This window comes from Protopterus annectens, chromosome 16.part0 (assembly GCF_019279795.1).
Source record: "Protopterus annectens isolate FY-2018-M chromosome 16.part0, PAN1.0, whole genome shotgun sequence".
NCBI lineage: Eukaryota > Metazoa > Chordata > Ceratodontiformes > Protopteridae > Protopterus > Protopterus annectens.
Genome location: NC_056750.1, coordinates 357,989,542 through 358,013,596, shown reverse-complemented (window position 1 = coordinate 358,013,596; position 24,055 = coordinate 357,989,542). Strand labels below are relative to the sequence as shown.

At 39.7% G+C, this 24,055-nt stretch overlaps 1 protein-coding gene across 1 annotated transcript in view; it reads left to right on the top strand.

The window, feature by feature from the left end:
• The window catches only part of SARDH (sarcosine dehydrogenase), a 2,624,838-nt gene that overhangs the window by 1,149,598 nt on the left and 1,451,185 nt on the right, over nt 1–24,055 (top strand). The window contains exon 20 of the mRNA XM_044058055.1: nt 2,851–2,964. Coding sequence (XP_043913990.1) covers nt 2,851–2,964 — 114 coding nt within the window. The remainder of the gene's footprint in view (nt 1–2,850; nt 2,965–24,055) is intronic.

Here is a 24,055-nt window from a genome sequence, read left to right as displayed (position 1 = left end):
AGGGGCCATAAGAGATCTGGGTACCCAGGTCAACAGCCACCTCACCTTCAACCACCACATTGCCACTGTGGTCATAAAGTCCTTCTACGTGGCACATCTTGTAGCCGAAGGGTTCACATCCAGGATGAAAGAGGTCATCACCCTTCTCTACTCATCCCTCATCAGACCAATCATCGAATATAATGCCCCCATTTGGCATGTACCTCACCAGACACCTATAGCAACTGGACAGGCCACAAAAAGAATCCTAGGCCTTAAACATATGTCCTACATGGACAGACTCATGAAACTTCAGCTGTTCTCAGTCTCTTATAGTTACTTAGAGGTAATCTGTGTTTGACTTAAAAAAACATGTCTGACCCAGCCTTGAAATGCTACACCTAAAGAAATCCCAGTACCCCCAAACCACATGCTCCAGAGATCACAACCTCATTATCACAATTAACAGAACATGCTGGAGGGACAGGTTCATCTTCCAAAGACTGCTCATACTCTGGAATAAGCTTCCCATTCATGTCAAGCAGAGTACCTCACTGACCCTCTTCAAGAGAAATCTTGATGAGTGGATGGGTAACAGAAATTTCACTCCAGGGATCCTTCCATTTGCACTACTGGATATGGGCACTGTGAACTAACATCGGGGGGCATGGTGCCTGGGCAATTTTTTTTGGCTAGGCTTGTAAAGGCTCCAGGGCCATTAGCCTAGTACACACCTGTGAACCTATAATGTGGAGGTGTGTCCATGGACTTTAATGGCTGCATCTTTGTGCATGCGAGATAATGCTTCCATTAAAGTCTATGGTCAGACCTCATGCTCTCTGAAGTTCATGTCACTGAGGTTAAAGTTTACTGCATAGCCTCAGTGACAAAATCATGAGGAAAGCTGTATTTTTAAAAATTGCTAATCAGGAAAGGAGCAGCTAAAAAGTGTAGCCAGTGGAGGGGTCTATATAAGAACATTGAATGATTAAAATCACCAACGCTATAAAGAGTGAAAATGCCAGAACTCAAAGTGCTTTTTTTGAGATTGCAGTACAGTGAAGATTGGAATATTTGCCCTTTCCTCATTGTAGTGCAATCTCGGAATTGGAATATATATTTAGCGGGGGGTGTGCGGGGCTGTATGAGTTAGAGGTCCGGCATTTTTGCTCTTTAGAGCGTTTGTAATTTTAATCATTCGATGTTCTGATATAGACCCGCCAATGGAGCAAAAATGCTGTTCACCATATTGTGTACCACATACTGTAGTGGCAAGGTGCATTTATTTTTATGGACAAATCACTTTAAGAAATTTCTGTCACGGCCCCAGCCTTCCTTCCTTTGAGGCCATTTTATATAACTTTTGGGACTTGCAATGAATTTTTTCAAAGAAAGTTCAGCAAATCCTTTTCATCTTCTTTGTATTTTGGCCTGCCTTTTTGTGTGTGTGTGTGTGTGTGTGTGTGTGTGTGTGTGTGTGTGTGTGTGTGTGTGTGTGTGTGTGTATATACAACTATCTCTATAGATGTATAGATATAGATAAATACATATGTGTTTGTATATAGTGCATAAGTTTTTACCAAAAATGTGTATCCATTATTTCAGTGCTTTATTGAATTTGCATCCTTCAGAGACACTGAAAATCCAGTTATGGACATGAGCCAAGGACAGCTGGCTAATGTATTGATTATGTATTGTGTGGCTTTTGTCTATACCCTGAGGAGATCAGGTGCAAAATTGCACATTGAACCTTATCAGCCACTGTTTAATTAAGTCCCAGAAGTATTGACTGATGTCATTAGCCTCTGATGCCATTGCACGTGTACCAATTGAGAAACAAGGGAAACGCTCTATCTTGGCTAGGGACCATGATGGGCCATTCCATAGACTGGGCTCGTTACTAAATTGCAATTATATGCAAAGTTTAATGTGCAAAGGAGCTGGTAGCACTCCCTCATGGTAAACTTAAAACTTCTGGATGATAGGTCATTTGAATTAATACCTGGAGCAGAATTTAAACATAGGAACTAGGAGGGTTTATTGATGTCCTGGTGACAGACGTAAACATTCTAATTCAGAGAATACATTCATTGCCCTATAGCAAGAGTTATGTTATGCCTCAGGAGTGCTTTGTTACCCTATTCTTGTATGTGCTGCACCTGTTATTAGCCAAAGGAGGTTGTACATGACTGAACTGTCTGTTTGTTCTTTCTGTAGTAGAAGTGGGCATGTAGTATGCTGTGTACTAACATTGCAGCTTCTTTGCGGCAGAGAATGGCAACAGGCCCTTTGTAACCTATGAGCTGGATGGATGGTAAACACATTATGCAGTTTATTATTAATGCATCCAGTTAAAAGGAAACTAACAGAAGCTGAACATGTACAGTACAGTCATGCATACTTTTGGTATTTAGGCCTTAAAATAAGAAGGTTTTAGTAGAAACAGCAAATATGGACAGAATTCCACTATGTACTGAGCATAATGCTTTGAAGTTTTCAAGGGCAGCTAGCAGCTGAATTGTGCTGCTAGATTAGCAAATACATATTCTCGGTGCTCTCTAAATGCAATCACTGAAGGATACATCAAAGCTTTATTTCCCTAAAGCCTGTCCAACACCAGCAGATTTGAATGGTCTCCAGCTTCTTTGGAGAAGAATAATTGTATACCCTGTATGGCTGAAGCTGATAAATGTTAGGATTTGGAAGTATTATTTTATTTTATTATTTATTTCTCATTCAAATGTGCCATGAAAGACTGAGATTCTAAAATGTTTTCCTTGCTTATTTTGCATGTTCTTTTCTTGATAAGTGTTTGTGTAAAATTGTCAGAGTACATAATGCCTACACTCACCAATGATCAATCTTTTACAGGGTCTACTGTTTATACTTGCATGTTGAACAAAAAAGGTGGAGCTGAAAGTGACCTCACTGTCAGTCGTCTTGAACCATCATCTCAAAGTTATCCGCTTTCTCCTGCTTTTTCAGGTCTGAATTGTAGCAGTTTCATTTATAAGAGCTGCATTAAATATGTGTTTGTAGTTTTCCATATCTGTCCTATACCAACCTCAGTAAGAAAATATCTGTAACAAGCAATCACTTGAATATGATTTGCTTTGAGAAGAATGTAGTGATATTGTAAATTACAACTTTAAACTGCTTCTGGCCAACCTTCAGCAATGAACTGAAACAGATTTATGTATTATGGTAACTGTTATTGTTTCATTCCTTTAACCAACTGTGATGTATGTTTTATTTCTGCATTCTCTTCATTAATAAGTCCCATTGTAGAACTTCACGGGATGCCAATGTATTCAAGGTACAAGCTGATATTTTTTGTATTCTTATTTGGTTTATACTCGTATCAGTAAACTGCTATCTTGTTTTCATGATATCACAATACATTCATAGTTTGGTAAGAAATGCAGTAAAAGAGATGTAAAATAATTAACTGCATAACTTTTATCTTTCCAAAATTTTCACAGAATGTCCTGATTGTTCCTCACATTTCTGGTCTGTTCCTCATACAATTTGTGATTTTCTGGCAAATCACTGTGATGATCAGGTGATTGAAGTCACTAAATAATGATATGCATTTGAGTTTCAGACTTCAAATCCTTCAGAAAAATGCATGCTAACACAAACCCTGTTTTTCGAGCAACTTTCTTTTTAAAAGCAATATTTAAAATCTGTCCCTATTTTGGGGCCTTTGTCCCTCCATTTTGTCAGGCTTTGTCTAGATTTCTAGCACTAAGAAGTTGAGAGGTATGACTGTCTAAAATGTTTCCCTGAGCACCTCTGAGGTTCTTAAATTCACCAGTTATATGACCTCTAAGTGCTTTTGTCCGATTTAAGCACTGGATTGAGACAGCACCAATCAAGAGCAGAAGTTATCTTGCTTAAATTATTGATAGTTCAACAAATGTTCAGTTTGTTATAATTAACAGAGTATTCTCTACTGAACATGTTAGTGTGCTGCAATAAAAGAACTATGCATCTCCAGATAACAGAGGTTGTGTGCAGAAAAGTGCTAAAGATATGCCTCATGACACTGGCATTGTGGCTGCTGTTTAAAATGGAAAGGACACACCAAGAGAAGCCCATATGTGTATGAGCATTATAATACATGGCTGAAATGATGTTCAGTGGAGGTAGCTCAGACATTAAGTAATACACACCACTATTTCTGGAAACTTGCACATGGTGTAGACAGCATTCCAGAAGGGGCATATCCTTTATAAAGCACAGGAATGCATGCTGTGTCCCCCCACATATGCTTTTGGGCTTAAGTGGTAACCTGAAATGTAAGGAAACTTATTCTATGATGAAGCATACATAGTTGCCTACATATATGTAGAGGAGACGCACAGCATCTGTTTTATGTTGATATTTTATAGAGTACACAGCCATGCATGTCATACGTTTGTCACTAAAAAGTACTTTTTAATCTTATTGTACTCTTGCCCTAAAATACACAGTAGCTTGGTCAGGTTTGGCTATGGTACTTTAACCTGAATATTCATGACACCTTCTGTACTGGTTAGCACTACATTGAGAATTCTGTCCTTTCTGGCACAGTCATGCACAAGTTGGCTGAACCCCTAATGGGTCCAAGACTTCAATTAACTTGAGCTTCCTCTTTGCCAATCTTCCTGTCTGCTCCTCACAAAATTAGATGTCCCGTGAGTATTATTAGATCTCCTCCTCCTCCTACTGCACACCTTCATCCTCATTCCTTTTTGCATCATGTCCCTATAAAAGAACTGATAAGCACAGTAAATCCATTCACTTGTGTAAAGAGTTCATCTTATCAATGTCATCTTCATAAATGGAATCCTCTCCTCACCTTCCTTCTCTCAGACCATCCACTCCGTCTGTGTTATTTTTGTGGTTCCTTAATTTCGATGAAGACATGGTTAGCAGTAATGTTAGAGACCAGTAATAACAAGATTCATGGGGTTACAGCATGGGACAAAGTAAGGAAGCTTTCTCATTCTCTGCACAGAAATCCTCACACCCAATCTTTTTGTGCTTTTTCAATCCATGGTCTTCATCACCTTTTGCTCACATTTTGGTGAAAGGGAAACGGTTACAATCTGAATTTCTCATAGTAAAGAAATTCCTCTTCCTTTAAATTCCTAAAGAAATTCCTCTTCCTTTTCTGCTAAAAAGAAATGAGAAACAAAGATCAGAAGAAAAGCAGTGTTAAGTTTTTGATTAGTGAAACATATTAGAATAGTTAATTCACAGACATAGGCATTTTCTTTTTCTTTTCAGAGCCTACGTTTAGTTGGAGGATACAGTGTATGCAGTATTTTTCAAGGCAGAAAGACTGCATTTAGTGTGTTTTGGGTACATCAACCTATTTCTTAGACTGCTTTGTTACTGTTACTTGTTGAATATGTTTATTACAAAAGTGAGGTAATCATGAGCATTTTTAGCTTTAAAAAATAGTGAGCAGGTTAAGGAGACATTTCTGTCTTAACTAGTATGTGTTGAAACTTTGCCATAAAACCTGAGAGAGTGGTGATATTAAGATTGTTTGGCTTTGTGAACACGTCGTTTATGGCATCCAGACTGCAGTTATTTTCTCTTGGGCTTTGGTTCAGAGCACCTCATTCCTTGACAGCTGTTTCATTTCTGTTTTTGATCATCACTTCTGTAAACCCAATTTTATACGTGTTGTGTCATGAGATCACACTTCACAGAGAGGCTGAAATGTCTAATCAGGCTTATTGCTTACTAGGGTCACATTTGAAAGCATGTTGAAAATATGATAAAGGAATCTGAAATGTAAACTGAAAATGTGTAACTATATCAGTGTTATCAAACAGAAGCTCTTAGTTGAAAGTATTCAGTATTTTGACACCTGTCAATGCTTGTATATCACTTGAATTAATATGATTCATATTTCTAATCTTGGAGAACTTTTGTCATCTTGATAAATGATATTTATTCTTTTTTCTACTGTATGAAATAAACCTTTGGCAGAGACTGAAGTTTTTTTTTTTTATCAAAAAGTTGCCATCTTGAAAAACTGGTGAAGCAATCAAAACTGTTAAATAAAAAATAGTGTAGATTTAAACGCAGACTGCAGAGCAAACCGGATCGGATAACTAAAGCTCAGTAATGCCATATTTCAGTAGTTAAAAATAAACAAGCTTTCACTTCTATGTCAGCACTGCTTCAGATTAAATAAATAAAACCTTAGACCTTTGACTGCAGGTATGATCCCTTGATTTATACAGCCTGCCCCTTCCCATCTTGGTGGATAAGCTACTGATCCTTCTTGGCAAACATTTCTTTTTCCCACCTGTCTTAAGAATTGCAATCTAGCTATCCATGCATTCCTAAATTCTTACTCTGTTTTTTGTCCTTATACAATTTCCAGAAGAAGATCCATCCATCTGTGGTGGTTCTTGTAAAAATATGATGCATCTATATTTTTCTGAACAGTCCGGCATTTGTCTTCTGACACTTCGCATTTTTGGTCATGCACTTATTTTTTGTTTGTGAAATACACACTTACTTGAAATGTATGGCTTTGTTCTAGACGTTTGTGTTTCTACCATATATAAACATGCATGCCTTCATGGGTTGTGTATCTTACGTTCTCGTAGCATTTGTTTTTATATATTCTATGCCATTTTTGTTGCCCACTTCTAAACTGCTTTTTTCCATTCCTTAGCATTCTAGTACTATATAGACAAGGTCTAAACAAAGTAGCTATTAAAAAGGGGGCAGCATTTTTAAATGGATATTTTTCATGTAATGAATACTGTTGTCACCTCACAGCAAGAGGTTCTTTGGTTCAGTTCTTGGCTTGCATGCTGTTGTTGTGGAGTCTGCATGCCCTTCCTGTGTTTCCTTGGATTTCACTGGGTGCTCTGGTTTCCTCCCACATTTCAAAGATTTCCTGGAGGTGGATTGGGCACCCTAAAGTGACCACTGGTGTGAGCGTTTGTGTAGTATGGTAGAACAACCATGACAAGGCTAGCTACTTTGCAGTGAGAACCTTGGCTGTCGATTGCCACTTTTCAAGTGATACCCTGGCCCCATGTGCAAAAATGGGGAAAAAGGGGTTGTGGTGGATGGATGGATTTTTCATGTGCAGTACAGTACTCCAGTATCCTGCTTTGTTTTGTTTACTTGATTATCTTATCATATGATAAGTTGCAATATGATTGCCAAGGGTAACACTTCAAGTTAATTAGTGTCTGTTTTGCATTCATTGGTCTACTGGGATGTTGTCTCCCAGATGCATGGTTTCTTTTTTGTACTGATTTTACAATGCCCTGTATTAGATTATTCTAGCAGCATTGCCAAATCCATTTTCTTGTTTTTTATACCTCATGTTGCCAAGCATGTTACATATCTAAAACCAAATCAAACACCTAGGTCCAGTGGTATCATTAAAATAATTTAATTTAGTACGCAAAACCCTTATTTTGAACTTCCTTCCAGTAACACCCATCAGACTTCTTCAGAATAAAAACATGCGCAATATCACTTCTTTAAATAATGCCTAAATTATATGCACAATCACAGGATATTTGAAATCTTATTTTAAGTCATAACTTAAAAAATAAAATAAATAAAAGTTCTAGTTCACTTTAAAATTAAACACTCAAGGACATAAAATCTTCTTTTAACCAAGCAATAATCACAATTTTGTTTAAATAAAATTTTAAAGTGAACAATTTGAATTTTTATTTATTTTATTTTTTTTAATTATGACTTGCATCTCTGATACTTGTCCCGCACCTCACATCTACATAGATCATGTTAGAGGCCCTATCCAAGGCAAAGAACACAGCTTCCATGGGATCTGATAGTATCCCAGGCTGTATTCTGCACCATCTCCAGCAAGAACTAGCTTCGCCATTGAGCATCCTTTTCAACCACAGCCTAATTACACAGGCATCATTCAAGCAGAGTGGAGAACTGCCATTGTCATCCTCTTGCACAAAGGTGGTGCCACTGCTGACCTGGGAAACTATCACCCCATTAGCTTGATAAGTCTGATCTGTAAAGCCATGGAACATATTATTATGGATCTCATAAACAAGGACAAAGGCAATTGTCAAGCACTTGATGCAACCCAATTCGGATTCTTCAGGGGCAGATCTTGTCTGTTGAACCTGGTTGATTTCTTTGAGACTGCCACCATGGCCCTGGATTGGGGAAAGTCAGTACATATACAGCTTGCCTTGACTTGGCCAAGGTCTTTGACACAATCCACCACTCGGACATCATTGAAATGCTAACATAACTTGGTGTAAATCCCCATGTCATCAGGCAGATGGCCCAACTGACTCACCGATAGGACCCACAAGGTCAAAATAGGTGCCGCCACTTCCGGCAACAGACCTGTCACTAGTGGTGTTCCGCAGGGATCTTTCTTGGGATCCCTACTGTGTTGCATCTACTTCTCAGAGGTCCAGGTAAGTACAAAGGGCCTGTGGCTGACTAAGTCTGTGGATAACTGTAAGTTGGATGCTGTCATTGACTCCCCAAATGATGTTAACATACTGCAAGAGGGTCTCACAGCAACAACTGACTGGTGCCAAAGTCATGGCCTTCAGTTAAATGCAAAAAGTGTTATACCATTTGGCAAAAACATGGCCCCTGCTGATTACCTCATCGGCAACCCCCTAAGCACACAACCTGTGGTGAGAGACCTGGGTACTCACATTCAGCTATCCTGTAGTGGCAGTGGTCAGAAAAGCCTTTTACGTGGTTCATCTCATAAATAAAGGGATTGCATCCAGAAAAAATTAGGGTAGTACCTCTCTGTACACCTCCCTCAATAGGCCTATAATTGAGTGTAACACCCCTTTTGGTATGTACCTCTCCAAACACCTGCACCAAATGGAAAGGCTGCAGAAATACCTCACAGAGAACCCATGGCCTCTAACAGCTGTCCTATGCAGACAGGCTGAAATCACGATCGCTCTACTCGGTTTCGTACAGATTGCTCAGAGGTGATTTGTGACTCGCCTACAAGGCAATATCGGACCCTGCCCTACTAGAGATTCTCAATATCTGTAAGTCTAACACCTCGTGCATTACCCACTCAAAGGGCCTAAATCTAATATGCGACATCAACAAAATCTGTTGGAGAGACCGTTTTTTTTTCTCCCAGAGTCAGTGGCGGCTGGTGACTTCAAATCAAAGGGGGGCTGCAGGAGACAGCTGAATGGGTGGGGTCAATGGGAAGGGGTGTGGCCAACTAGAAAGGGGGAGGAGCTATGCTCAAAACCACAAAAAACTAACTAAATACACTGCCGTGGGTGCCAAACCGTCATTATGAGAGACCAATCAAGACGAAATGAAGTGTAGAAGAATAAAAATATTTCAATGCATTGGCTGCATGACAGTTTACTTAATATCTAGATGGAAACAAAAAGGTTGTGAGGCATGAAAAAATTAATTACTTTTTAAAATACATTAATGGAATGCCAGTCAAAATCAAGTATAAGAAAAACAAGCAGCACTCAACTCAAACCACTTCTTGCACTGCAGTTCTAATTATAATGTATATTCAGCTTTATGACCTGCTGCCTGACAACTATCTACTTGTTTCATGGAGAAAACATGATCAAGTAAAAAATGAAAAGCAAACAAGAAATAAGTTCAAGATACATTGCTTAAAAGGATTGCTGTACAGGTTATGGACCACACGATTGGCATTCTGTTTAGTTTACGGGTAAAGCCTGCAGAGATGACTGGAAGTCTCCAAGTGTAATGAGCTTCTTAAAATAATGTAATCCTGTCCTTTATTACAAATACTGTCATATGCATTTCAATACCCAAGGCTTATACATTATCTAGTTAAGTATTCTCTACATGGCAACAACAGAAAGGCTTTCAATGTTGGCAGTTCTTTAACAGTATGCTTATTAAAGCTTACTTGCATCTTACAATCTCAGCCAAGCTTACCTGATGGTCATTAAAGTATTGCTACTTAAACACAGAGCAACAGGCACTTTGAGTAATAAGCATAAATCAACAGTACAAAAAATATGACAGAAACCAGACCATTCTGCAAAAATCAAGGACAGATGAAAAGCCACTCTAGTACTTGTGTCTACCCTGGATGGGGGGATACCCTTCACATTTACACTGCATAACTACTCCTTGCCTTGCTTCGACACATCCAGAGTCACTACTTGGGGGGGGGGGGGGTGCAACAAGTATGTCACAATTTGAAATGTCTCTGGCTGACTGATGACCCTGACACATTTGTCATACCTCTCAACCTCAGAGCAAGAAATCTGGACAAAGCCATACAAAAAAGTGGGACAAAAGCCCAAAAACAAGGACATTATTTAAAAATATTGCTGTTATAAACTTAGAAAGATAATAGAATAGGTTTTGCATTAGTATGAATTTTCTGAATGGTATGAAATCTGAAACTCAAATGTCTGTCATTATTTTCTAACTTCAGTCTTTAATGATTTGTCACTAATTTTCCAAAAAAACACAATTTTATGAAAAATGGACCAAAAATGTGATGTGAAAATATAAAATAGCCACACAATACAGCTGGGAACCTGTCAAAGAAGGGACACTTTAATATTAGTACTGCTAACTTGAGCAGCTGACAAAATAAAATAATCTACATGCATTTCTGAAATAAAAGTAATCTATAACTATGATTACAGTAATTTCTTAATTGTAAACCCTCCATGTTTTCTTCCAAAATTGCTATTTTGCGGAGGGATTATTAGGGGAAGAGCAACATTTTGAGCCAAAATCAGGGACAGTTGAGAGGTTTGGCTATGCCTAATTCTATAAAGCAATTTATTTGCATGTACCTCTCAACCTGTTAATGCAATAAATCTGGACAAGGCCAAATATATTGGGGAACATATAAACAGTACTAAAAATTGCTCTTGTATAAACTGAGACAGTTGATAGAACAAGTCTTACTTTAGCATGCATTGGTTATGAAGTCTGAAACTCGGTGTGTCATTATTTAGTGACTTAATTCCTAAATGATTTGCCACAAATTTTATGAGGAACAAACCAAAAATAAGCAAAAATGTATTCATTCTTTGAAAATCTGGACAGTTGGGAGGTATAGTTCAGCTGGGGCTGTCTAAGTTTGCTGCCCTTCCCCCTCACAAAATCATGGTCGAATGGAGCCTCCTCCTGGAGCCATTCCAGTAAACCATTACTTGGCTATTTCACTCCATTTACCATAAATACTAATGTGCATACCAATTTACTTATATGATGATTTGGACTTCATTTGAAAGTTTTATTTTGCATTTTATAGCACAAACACTAAGACATCTGCTAAACAAACATAGAATTAAAACTTCTCTGCCCTTGAAACTCACATTCATTGAAACAGCATTGAAACCCACATTCAAAGAAAATTCATTTTTACCAGTGGCAGATAAAGATTAATTCTGGGCTGTTTTCAAATCATAGGCCCCTTGCATATGAAACATGCATGTGCTCTTTGATACACCTTCCTATTGTTTTGAACATTTTTCCAGTAAACAATGAAACAAAATGCATGCACCAATAATGACAAAACTGCCCAATTCAGAACATTTCCATCATAAAAGTCTACTCAAACTTCTACAGTCCACCATTATCAGTAAATATGCACAATCTCTGAAGTAAAAAAGTCATCTAAATAATTCCACATTAAATAAATCTGTAACTAATGACGAGGTTGCTGCTAGCAAAAACCTTTATATTTCATGGTTTCATCGAAAAATAAAGTGTCTGATGCCCCTGAGGAATAAATTGCCTATATATTACATTAAAAATGATAAGCTAGTAATATTGCAATAGGAAATGGTTGGCAAACAGATAACAGGCTCATCGTTAGCATCTTAACTTTTTCAGTAGAGCAGCATTCACCCCTTGTGGGAGTAGAACCAACAACCTTCTGCATCAGAAGCAAATACACAACCTGTTGTGCTATTAACATTGCAAGCTGACTTTCCATAAGCAGCACTAAACTTCTCTTCCCCTGCAGCTCTCAGCTCCTTGTAAAATCTACTCAATACTCAACTGCATCTCAACTTTGCAGCACAAGAAATCTGGAAAAAGCCAAATTTATTGGGGGGGGGGGGCTCAAAAGGCCAAAAACCAGGGACGCATTAAACATTGTTTGTATAATCTTGGAAAGTTGTAGAAAATGCTGTACCACCACCATACATTTTACTGCCAAGGTCCCTGTGCAAAAGAATCAGAGCAACATACCACTATGTCAAATCACCTGCTTTGTGAAAGAAAAATGCTGCGTTACCACCATGCATTTTACTGCCAAGGTCCCTGTGCAAAACAGTCAGAGCAACATACCACTACGCCATATCAGCTGCTTTGTGAAAAGAGAGGAAGACTGAAGCTTAAATGGCTATCATTTTATGAATTCAGTTCTCACCATAGCTGTCAACCTCTTAGCACAAAACACTTGGACAAACCCAGTAATGAGGGAATACAGCCCTCAGACATACTCAGTGAATTCAGTTCTTGCCATAGTTTTCAACCTTAGCACAAAACACCTGGACAAAGCCAATAAGGGGGTAATACAGTCCCAAAAATAAAGACAAATTTCAAATATTCATCTTATAAACTTAGACAATTGCTAGAATAAAAGGTCGTGTTACTATGTATTTTCTGAAGAATATGAAGTCTGCAATTCAAATGCCCATCAATTTTATTTAACATTTGTTAATCAGGACAATCTGAATTGAACAAAAAAAAAACAATTTTCAGCAGAGGCCCAGGAAGAAATAATGCAGACATGTCTTTATAACATGGAAGGACACAAACGCAAACCCACACAAACACAGGGAGAAGATGCAGACCCCACACAGAAGGCACCCCAGCCAAGAATCAAACCCAAGAACCTGCAGCCATAAAGCAACAATACCACCACTGCACCATCAAATACCAAGCATTGCAGTATTTAGAAACCACAGATATTATGAGGAACAGTCCGATCAGATCAAATATGAGGCAAAAATCAACAATTTTTTTTTACAAATGGTGGTGGGTAGGGAATTCAGGTCCTTAACACCTGCATACAAGGTACAGGGTTCAAGCCTGAGTGTGTCTACTCAACACCATTTGTTCTCTAGCCACCAGTATATAGTAACTGGGGCATTTTACACACACATACACACACACAGATTTGAAATCCGTTAAAAACATGTGTCTTACTAAGAAAAAACTTGCCCCCCCCCCTGTGTGCCCCTAAGTTAGGGCCTTTGTTTCCATGTTTTACACCGTAGAAATCTCCATGTCTACCACTTACTGTACTAGAGTGTACTGAATAATCCCTTAAATAGCTCTGTCCTGATTGATTCTCCATAAAGAATTACAGGGTATCAATTTCATATTTCCCTACTTGAGTAGTCACAATAAATAACTTTGAGATCATAAAAGCCCTGACTTCAGATTGTGATATGCATGTTTGATTCCAAAAGCCATGTGGAACAACATAGATTTGTAGTAACTCCTTTACATTTGCCATAAATGCTTAACAACTTTACTCTTGACTGACATTCCAACATGTTAACCATGTTGTCCATTACCTTACTTGGATAGAAGGAAGTTTCTTTGCTCACCAGTGGGAGTGGGGAGCCTTGAACAGCCTACCTGTCCCTGTAGGAAGTGACCTCAGCACAAGAAGCTGTAGTAATTGGTTGTTTTGGACCATTTCTAGCTCTTTTGTAGTTCACTGTTTAAAATCCGCCTCTGGGAATTTTTTTCTGGCTATACTGCTCAGACAAGCTCCTCGTGGTCCTGCAGAGTGGTCCTAGCTACAGGGAACTCAGAAAAGCGACTACTTTCTGGATTTAAGTATCTGTGCTTTTTTTCACTTGGAATAGCTTCTGTAGCTTACCCTGAACTAGCTTGAACTGTTTTTTAACTGTTTGCTGCATTATTTTAAAATCTGCACTTAGTTACATTTTAGTCGAATTTGATCAAATGTTTGTTTGTTTAATTTAACTTTTGAGGCTGCCCACTAAAGTGTGCTAGCCTGTGTAACTGATTTATCACTGTTTCTGCATTTTCTGTGTGTTTCTATCAAAAAAACAAAAAAACAAAAAAATTAATCCTTGTTTTCTTGCCTCTCCTCGACTAGTTTAGACCAGTTTACAGGCATTGCTGTATTCTGGGCTGTGGTGTAGTTCCTGTGTTGTCCATTACCTTACTTGGATAGAAGGAAGTTTCTTTGCTCACCAGTGGGAGTGGGGAGCCTTTAACAGCCTACCTGTCCCTGTAGGAAGTGACCTCAGCACAAGAAGCTGTAGTAATTGGTTGTTTTGGACCATTTCTAGCTCTTTTGTAGTTCACTGTTTAAAATCCACGTTTGCACGGCTTTGCGCATAGCGCAACGCCGGTTAAACAACTTCAGGCTCCGCCAGGTCTGCTCTTCAAATTTTCCCTTAAGGAAGCTCTACTCAGTATAATCAGACTACTCACTATATTATAAGCCTAGCACTTGTTCTCAATACTTCTCTACTAAGTAAGCACTCTCGTACTAAGTAAAGCACTACATCTACTTACCACCCCTGTGAATATCCACTTCCCTTAAAGGTACAGCACTCACTTATACTGTTCTAGCATGTCGAGTGGTAGATTACTGGCGTCCTCTCCAGTTCAGCTGGTCAATCTGGGTATCTTAAGACAATGCTACAATTGTCTCATGTACACAGACAACCCTCTCCTCTTCCCAACAAACACAAATACATGTGAGAGATGCAACTATATAGCCAAACTGGAGGCTGAACTCTCTCAACTCAGGGCTGGCATGACCAGACAGGAGGAGATGGTAACCACAAACACAACAATCCCAGTCCCACATAGACCTACCACAACTGCAAACCAAACACATAAAAACACAAAGACATACTCGGAGGCTCTAATAAAAAACTTACCAAAACAACAGAGGCTCCCAAAGCAGACATCCAAAAATCCACCACCTCAAAATAAAACACATGCAACACATACTTCAATAAATCAGTGTGTCAACCAATCACAGCCCTTAAGGCCAAACACCATGCCTGATACACTAGTAATAGGTAACTCTATAGTCAGACACACTATAATAGGTGACTCTATAGTCAGACACTCTGATGTCCCACTGACCAAGCTGAACAAGGAGAGGGTGACTGTGAGCTGTCTATCGGGAGCTAGGATCCGCCACATAACACACACACTCAAGTCACTCCAAAGCAAGTACAAATATGACTCCGTCATTGTCCATGCTGGTGTGAATGACCTGAGACGTACCTCCCTGGACTACATGAAAAGAGACATAGAGGAGCTCTCTGATTATGTAGCCCAGGCTGGTATGACCCTGACCCTGAGCAGCATCTTGCCCTCACCAAGAATGATACCACAATACAAAGACAAGATGATCAGCTTTAATAATTGGCTCAAGTACTGGTGTCATTTAAGGGGATCCAATGTCTGTCTGCCTGGGATGACATGTTGGACAAGCCACGCTGCTTCACAAGGGATGGCTTACACCTGTCACCACTGGGCTTCCGGATATTGGCTAAGGCTCTTGCCACCCCCATAGTGCCTTTTTTAGGCAAGGCTCAAAAGACAAACCCACCTCCTTAGAAAACAAAAATGTAAAAAAACTAAGGGCAATGCTGCTCAATGCCAGAAGTCTAAATCTCAAGATGCTGGCACTTGATGCACTCCTCAGCATGGAGAACATCGACGTCTGTGCAGTAACTGAAACCTGGTTCAAGTCTCCGGAGAGCACCCCAGCACTACCAGGCTATACCTCGTATCATGCTTTTCGGCCCCAAAACCCGGGCCAAACCACAAAGGGAGGGGGAGTGTCCATATTCATCAGGGACACCCACACCTCCAGGTTAGTAGCAACACATGAAGCGTCAGAGACCATACAGGTGCAACTAACCATAGGCAAAACTGCTATACAGCTGGTAGCATGTTACAGACCACCCTCCCAATCTCAAGAACCCCACTCAGCCTTCCTGAAGACATTGGAGGATATGAATGTATCACAAAATACCATCATACTGGGAGACTTCAACTACCCAAACATAGATTGGGTACATTGTTCTAGCCCTAATACCCTAGCCCAAAGGTTCCTGGAATTCATAAATTCAAATGCACTGGAACAACTAGTCACCTCTCCCACTAGGGGAGATAATATACTAGACCTGATCATCACAAACATGGGGACAAAATGCTCCACACCGGAAGTATACCCCTCACTAGTGAGATCTGACCACAAACTAATCACCCTGGATATACATATCCCACCTCCACCCCCAGCACAAAAGACCACAGTGAAAAACTTCTCAAAAGCAGACTTCACTCTTCTTAAGACTGAGATGGTATCCTTTAAGCCCACTGTGCCAGTGGATACCACATCCCACAATGCCGTATCCTTCACAAATGCTTTCTATGGACATCTCCAAGAATGCATGAATCATGCAATCCCAAATAAATCCAAGTCCCTTTCCACCAAAGGCAAGCGTCCTGTCTGGTGGACCTCAGCCATTAACAAATTGTATAACAAAAGAAGGAAGCTACTGCACGTCAGAGCAAAATCCCATGAAGGGAAGACATCTCTGATCAACATTAGCAGAAAACTACGTTCTCTCATAAAAACATCCAAGGCCAACTTTCAGAGAAAAATCACTAAGGACACTAAAGATAACCACAAAGCCTTCTTCAGCTATGTTAGAAACCTGGGAGGAAACCCTCAGATATGCTCAGAGTTGGTTCACAACAACAAAAAATACACTGAACCCACAGATATTGCCAACATTCTGGCTGACAGGTTCAGTGCAAATTTCTCCCCTCCCTCACCCCCAAAAGAAGAAATACTTATCCCAGCTGAATGTAATCTCCCTGTCATCTCAGATGTCCAAGTGAGAACCGCCCTAAACAAAGATAAAAACACAGCATCAATGGGACCTGACAGTATCCCGGGTTGTGTGTTACGTGAACTCCAAGAGGAGCTAAACCCATGCATAAAAATGCTTTTTAACCTTAGCCTTACTTTGGGATATGTACCTGAACACTGGCTTACAGCAACAGTGGTCCCACTCCACAAAGGGGGTGCCTCTACAGACCCTGGAAACAACCGCCCCATAAGCTTAACCAGCCTGGTCTGCAAAGCTATGGAAAGAATCATTATGGAACTCATAAACAGAGACATAGGGGACCTACATACACTTGACCCCACCCAGTTTGGCTTTGTAAAGGGCAGATCCTGCCTTTTGAACCTGGTTGACTTTTTCAAAACCATCACTAGAGCCATTGATGGAGGGCAAAGCAGTCCATACAGCCTACCTGGACTTGGCTAAGGCCTTCGACACAATACCCCACTCAGGCATCATAGATAAGCTCAACAGCTTAAATGTAAACCCTTACGTCACTAGATGGGTTGCAAACTGGCTAAAGGACAGAACCCATAAAGTTAAAATCGCTGGAGCAATGTCAGACTCAAAGCCAGTCACAAGTGGTGTCCCACAGGGATCTGTCCTGGGACCCCTCTTGTTCAGCATTTATTTCTCAGATGTTAAAGCAAACATGGGAGGGCTGTGGCTGACAAAGTTTGCAGATGACTGCAAACTAGGCACCATAGTTGATACACCAGCGGACACATACATCCTACAAAAAGGCCTCACAGAAACGGACAACTGGTGCGGTCACGGCCTTAAACTAAATGCCAAAAAATGTATAGTCGTCCCCTTTGGGAAAAACAAAGTACCCACAAATTATCACATAGACAGCAACCCACTGAGTACGGAAAAAGTAATCGGAGACCTAGGGACCCAAGTCGACAGTGACCTCTCATTTGACACCCATGTTGCCAAAGTGGTTAGAAAAACATTCTACCTTGCACACCTCATCATGAAGGGATTCACAACCAGATCCAAGGATGTCATTGTACCCCTATACTCCTCCCTCATCAGACCCATGATTGAGTACAATGCCCCATTTGGTATGTACCTCACCCAGCATTTGCAACAGCTGGAGAGACCACAAAAGTACCTCACCAAGAGGATCAAGGGTCTCCAGCATATGTCTTATTCTGTCAGACTAAAGAAACTTCAGCTCTATTCAGTAGCATACCGCCTGCTCAGAGGTGATCTCTGCCTGACGTACAAGGCCATGTCCAATCAGGATGTGATGGACATGCTCCACCTCAAAAAATCCAAATCCATCAGGACCACGAGAGCTAAAGACTTGAACCTCGGCACAAGTATGAATAGGACATGCTGGAGGGATAGATTCATAACCCAGAGGCTTCCCATGCTTTGGAACAAGATCCCAGTTCGTATTAGGCAGAGCCCCTCACTGACTCTCTTCAAGAGAAATCTTGATGGGTGGATGGGAGATCGTAAGTTTACCCCAGGGGTCACATCTGTGTCACTGCTAGAGAGGGGCACAGTAAACTAATTCTATTATATAAGGGGACCTTCATTGTGTTACTACTAGACAGAGGCACAGTATTCTAAATTTATTCTGTACAATTTTTGTACCATTTAATGGGGTGGCAAAAGCCACATCACTATGGCTAGGCTTACAAATGCCCCAGGGCAGATAGCCTAGTACTATACTATGAAACTATGTAAGGGGAAAAATACTTTACTGTTGGATGTCCACTTTGAAATTAAGAAGTTTTTCTTTGATCCCTCCTTTCCATAATTGTTACCGTCCCCCATACCTCATATGTGCCGAGTCTACAAGCAAAATTCTTGCCCCCTGAACTTACTCTGGTATTGATAGGCTCAGCCACAGACCCTTAGGCATCTGGAGGCTGGGCATATCTATGCATCTCTCAGGGGTGGGGGTTTGCTTACACTTTGAAATTAGAAGCCGTTGCAGGGCATCAAGAATCGGTACTAATTTGCCAATGCAGAGTGAGAGTTCTAAATGGGAATTTTTAATAGAATACTTTCTGATTTCTTTTTGTTGGTGTGAGACCTGATACCCCGACTTTCAGTAGTATGAAAAATGAAAATATTAAGTGGAATGCTAGCAGTTCACTTAATAGCAGTTAATTCTGAAACTTGTTAGCGGTTAAAAACAATTTTGCAGAACAGCTTTCCATTTTGCATCTCCTTCTGTAGGGACTGTGTTCCCACATCATTTTACACTAAATCACTGACTAACAAGACTGTTAACTATATAACTGTTTATATATATATATATATATATATATATATATATATATATATATATATATATATATATAACCATTGTCCTGAAGCCCGTGCAGTCGCACACTGACAGTCCCGCCCCGTGAGAGCAGCTCAGTCCTTCTCATTGGCCCTGACTGCGGCTGAAGCAGTCCAGAGCCCCTCTATTCTGTGCGGTTGTCACCGCACAGATTTCTGGTATCTCACAGCAATGATTGCTGGGTACCTGTCAGTCCATATCCGGACTGCCGATAAAGGCAGTCTGAGTCAAATAAATTTTTTGTTTTGCAGATATTTTTTCTGCATTTGTAGGTGAGAGGGCTGCAGTCCGATAGGATGAGCTGCCCCTGCCCAGAGTCTGTCCTGTCTCTGGAATAGATTTCCCATACATATCACAGTACCTCACTGATCCTCTTCAAGTGCAACCTTGATGAGTGGATGGGAAACCAAAAATTTGTTCCTGGGATTCCATTTTTGCCCCTCATTGACAGGGGTAACAGGTGTTGACTGAGGTTTCTTTTTTGGGGATAAACTCTTGTCTAGGCTTGTAAGGGCCTCAGGGCCAGTAGCCTAGTAACTTCCTGTGATCCTATAAGGGTTCAAATATGTGATTGTACATGACTTTGGTATTACTTAAGAAAGTGATGCTGTGCTTATTTAAATAAGTGTTTAAAAATCAAGTGACTTGGGCAAGATTTAAGAAGTGATGTCATGCATTTTTTTATTTGGAACAAGGCAGGTGGGTGTTACTGAATGAAACTACAAAATAAGGTTTTTCTATGATAAATTAAAGGATTTTGGTAATACTGCTGTACCATAGTGATATGTTTTTGTTTTGATTTTAACACGTGGATCAGGAATTGGATTTTTTTCCCCATTCATATTACATATTTGTATTTTATTCATAAATGGTAGTATTTTCCTTTTGTATGTTCTATATTGTCACTTACATAGATATTGAAAATAGTGACATGGGCAAGCCCCAAAATTATGCATGTAATATCCAAGTGGCAACCAATCCTATTCATAGGCTGGTACTAAGCTATCGGCCCTAGGGCCTATACAAGCCTAGCCATAACAATTCCCTGGCTATTTCTTCTCACACTGTTTACTTCCCTGGACCCCTGTCTAGCAGGGTGACTGACATGATCCCCGGGGCAAATTTCCTTTCTCCCATCCAATTATCAATGTTCCTCTTGAAGAGGGCCAAAGAGGCATTCTGCTTGACATGTATGGGCAATCTATTCCTGAGTCTGGGGAATCTCTGGGTCAGGAACCTATCCCTTCAGCATGTTTTGTTTATTGTGATGACATGGTTTAGATCCCTGGAGCATGTGGCTCTGAGGGAGCATGTCCAACAGCTCTGAGTTTGACATGGCCTTGCATGTTAAGTAGAGATCGCTTCGTAGTAGACAATATGCAAAACAGTATAGCTGGAGGTTTGTAAGGCGGTCAGCATTAGGCATCTGCTTTAGGCCTGTGATTCTTTTAGTGAGGTATTTCTGCGGCCTTCCCAGTTGCAGATGTCTTGAGAGGTACATACCAAATGGGGTGTTGTATTCTATAATGGGTCTAATGAGGGATGAGTACAGTGGGACAATGACCTCCTTTTTTCTGGATGAAAAGCCCATAGTGATGAGGTGTGCCACATAGAAGGATTTCCTGACTGTTGTGGTGATGTGGTTATTGAAGGTGAGACCGCTGTCCACTTGTGTCCCTAAGTCCCTTATCATACTTTAGGTGTTTAGTGTACTGCCACCTATGTGGTAATTCACGGGTACATGCGTTTTCCCAAAGGGGATAACTATACGTTTCTTGGCATTGAGCTTGAGCCCATGGCTCTGGCAACAAGCATCTGTTTCTCTAAGGCCCTTTTGTAGAGTATCCACATCATTTGGGCATTCAATAATGGCTCCCAGTTTGCAGTAATGTGCAAACTTTGTTAGCCAGAGTCCCTTAGTGTTGACCTGTACTTCAGAGAAGTAGATGCCAAACAAGAGAGGCCCCAGGACTGAACCCTGAGGTACTCCACTTGTCACTTGTCTGGAGCTGGATTTGGAGTCAGCTGCTTTTACAGTGTGGGTTTTGTCAGTAAGCCAGTTGGCAACCCATCAAATGATGTAGGGATTAATGCCCAGCTTAGTAAGTTTATCTATGATTCTAGAGTGGGGGATGGTGTCAAAAGCCTTGGCAAGGTCCAGATAGACTGTGTGGACTGCTTTACCCTTGTCCACGGCTCTGGAGACTGATTCGAAGAAGTCAATCAGGCTCAAGAGAGAAATCAGCCCTTCACGAACTCAAACTGGGTGGGGTCCAGTGTTTGAAGGTTGCCAATGTCTTTGTTTATAAGTTCCATGATAATACGTTACATGGCCTTGCAGATCAGACTCATCAGAGTGATGGGGCTGTAGTTCCTGGGATCCAAGGTGGATCCCCCTTTGTGTAGTGGGTTAACTGTAGCTGTGTGCCACTCAGTGGGCACGAAGCCTGAGGCGAGGGTATGATTAAACATGACACTTAGGTGAGGTGCCAGTTAATTTTGTAGTTCATGTAGTACACAGCCCAGGATGTCATCTGGTCCCATGGATGCCATTAGATGATTACATTTACTGTTTCATGGCACGTGTCAATACCATTTCATGTAGCTATTTTTTTTGCCAAGTCACCACCCTCCGAACAAGTCCAAGTCTGTTTTGTCTGTTCATTACCCTTTTTTGTGATACCACTTCATGTTCTCATTTAGTGTAAGCCACATCTCCATCTCATTTATTCTCCAATGCCTTCATTAAACCAGTAAGGTGCTCTTAAATTTCACAACAGTCATGTTTTGTTCTCCATAAATTGCATAATTTGAGATTACTAGACAGTAATAAACAATACTGCATTTATTTATTTATTAATTGATATTTGATTACTGGGAAAGTCCCACTGGGTAGGAGGCCTGGGTAGAAAAGCTCCAAAGTATTATAAAACATTTTAAAAATAATAATTTTAGTGTCTTTAAATGTAATACAAAAACAACAATATTTAAATAATTGTGCTAAATTAGACATAATATGAAAAGATTGATTAAGAACTGATATAAATTATATGGCGATTTAATAGTTAGAGACATTTTAGCCAGTTTATTGAGAAGTTAAAGGGAACTTAGTATAATACAAACAGGAATTGTAATACAAAGTGAGAGAAAAGCGGGCTTATGGTATATGTAGAGAGAGAGAGCCAAGGGAAGGAAATTGATAGAAGTAAGGAAGTGAGTGAAGAAGAAAGAGTAAAGACATATAAAGTATGAAGAGGCATTTGTTCACATTTAGGGATGTAGTTTATCCTGGTGATGAGCACCCCAAGAACAGAGCCAGTTTCTGGCTGGAAAGCTTTTCAAAATGGTTCTGAAGGATGGGAGGGTATATACCTGATGACTACAGATAAGGAGTTCTTGGCCTTAGCAACATGATACAAGAACAGATAATGCCCATCAAATTTGATAGGTTTGTGGACAGAGAGGATTTGTGTTGATTAGAACGTAATGACAGACTATAAACATAGAGGTGTAAAATTATGTTTAGTGTTGGATAAGCAGATGAATTGGGGATAATTTAATAATTAGGGGGTCAGAAGCTATGCATATGTTAGTTGATGGGGTTGTTCTAGCCAATTTAAGTGTTTTATTTTTTATGCTATATAGTGGTAGGTTTTGAAAGGGATATTTGCTGCAAATTTAGAAACTTTGTTATACCATTGATCCAGGTTTGATTTTTGTGATCCAGCTTAAGCTTACATACAAAGTCATCACATTAAGTAATATAAATTATAGACAGAAAAATGAGTGTTAACACATTTACAGGATAAAGTTTTAAAAACAAAAATATATACATAGTATTGAATAGAACAAGACTTTAAATACTTGAATATACACAAATATATGGTTATATATATGTTAAATGTATGTGGAGGAACATAACATTAGTTAGGAAATTAAGTAGAGAGAATCACTTAGGCAAAGTAGTGCATAGTTAGTATTACTTCCGTGGTGAGAGTTGCAGCTAGAAATGTAACTACTTATAGAGAAGTAGTGTTGTCAGAAGGGATATGTTAAGAGTTTTTAAGTACGGCCAAATTGTATAAGTAATACTAAGTTAATAATTAACTCTGGAGTGTTACATGTGCAAAGCCAAGATTCAAATAAGTGTCTTTTAAGATATATTTTGAAATTATTAATATTGCTTATGGATCTAATACTATGTGGAAGGGTATTCCAATAGAGTAGAGAGAGAGAGTTGCGTGCTGTATTGGATACTTTGGTTACTTGGAGTAAGTCTTTGTTAGATGATCGAAGATTACAAATATTAAAATGGGGTTGTAGAAGATTTTTTAGGGAAGGTATATTGTTAGGATTGTGCATTATTTTATGAGCCATTATTAACTGGTTATAGTTCGTAACATGAGATAGTTCCAGCCAAGAAATATTTTTGAGGCATTGACAGTGATGGATTGAATGTGCGGAATCTGTTGCAAATTTGGCAGTCTTATTGGAACATGATTCTAATTTACTTCTGATGTTTTGAGGTTGGTAAGTATGGGTGATGCATATGAGAGAGAGGAGAGAAGGTGGGTTTTAGCTGTGGCTATTCTTGCAGTGTCTGTTAAGAATTTTTTGTTTCTATACATTGTTCCTATTTTCTTATGAACCTTTGTGATTGTGTTAGAGATGTGTCAAATTTTAGTCTGTTGTCGATTATGATGCCTAATGGTTTTGTTTGGGAATCTGAGAAAATCCTAGTATTATTACTGGCAGTGATATAAAAGCTGGGAGGTTAATAGTTTTAGATGGATGAAAGATCATAAGTTTAGTTCTGTTAGGGATGAGAATGAGTTGAGTTTGCTAGCCATGTTTCAATATCAGA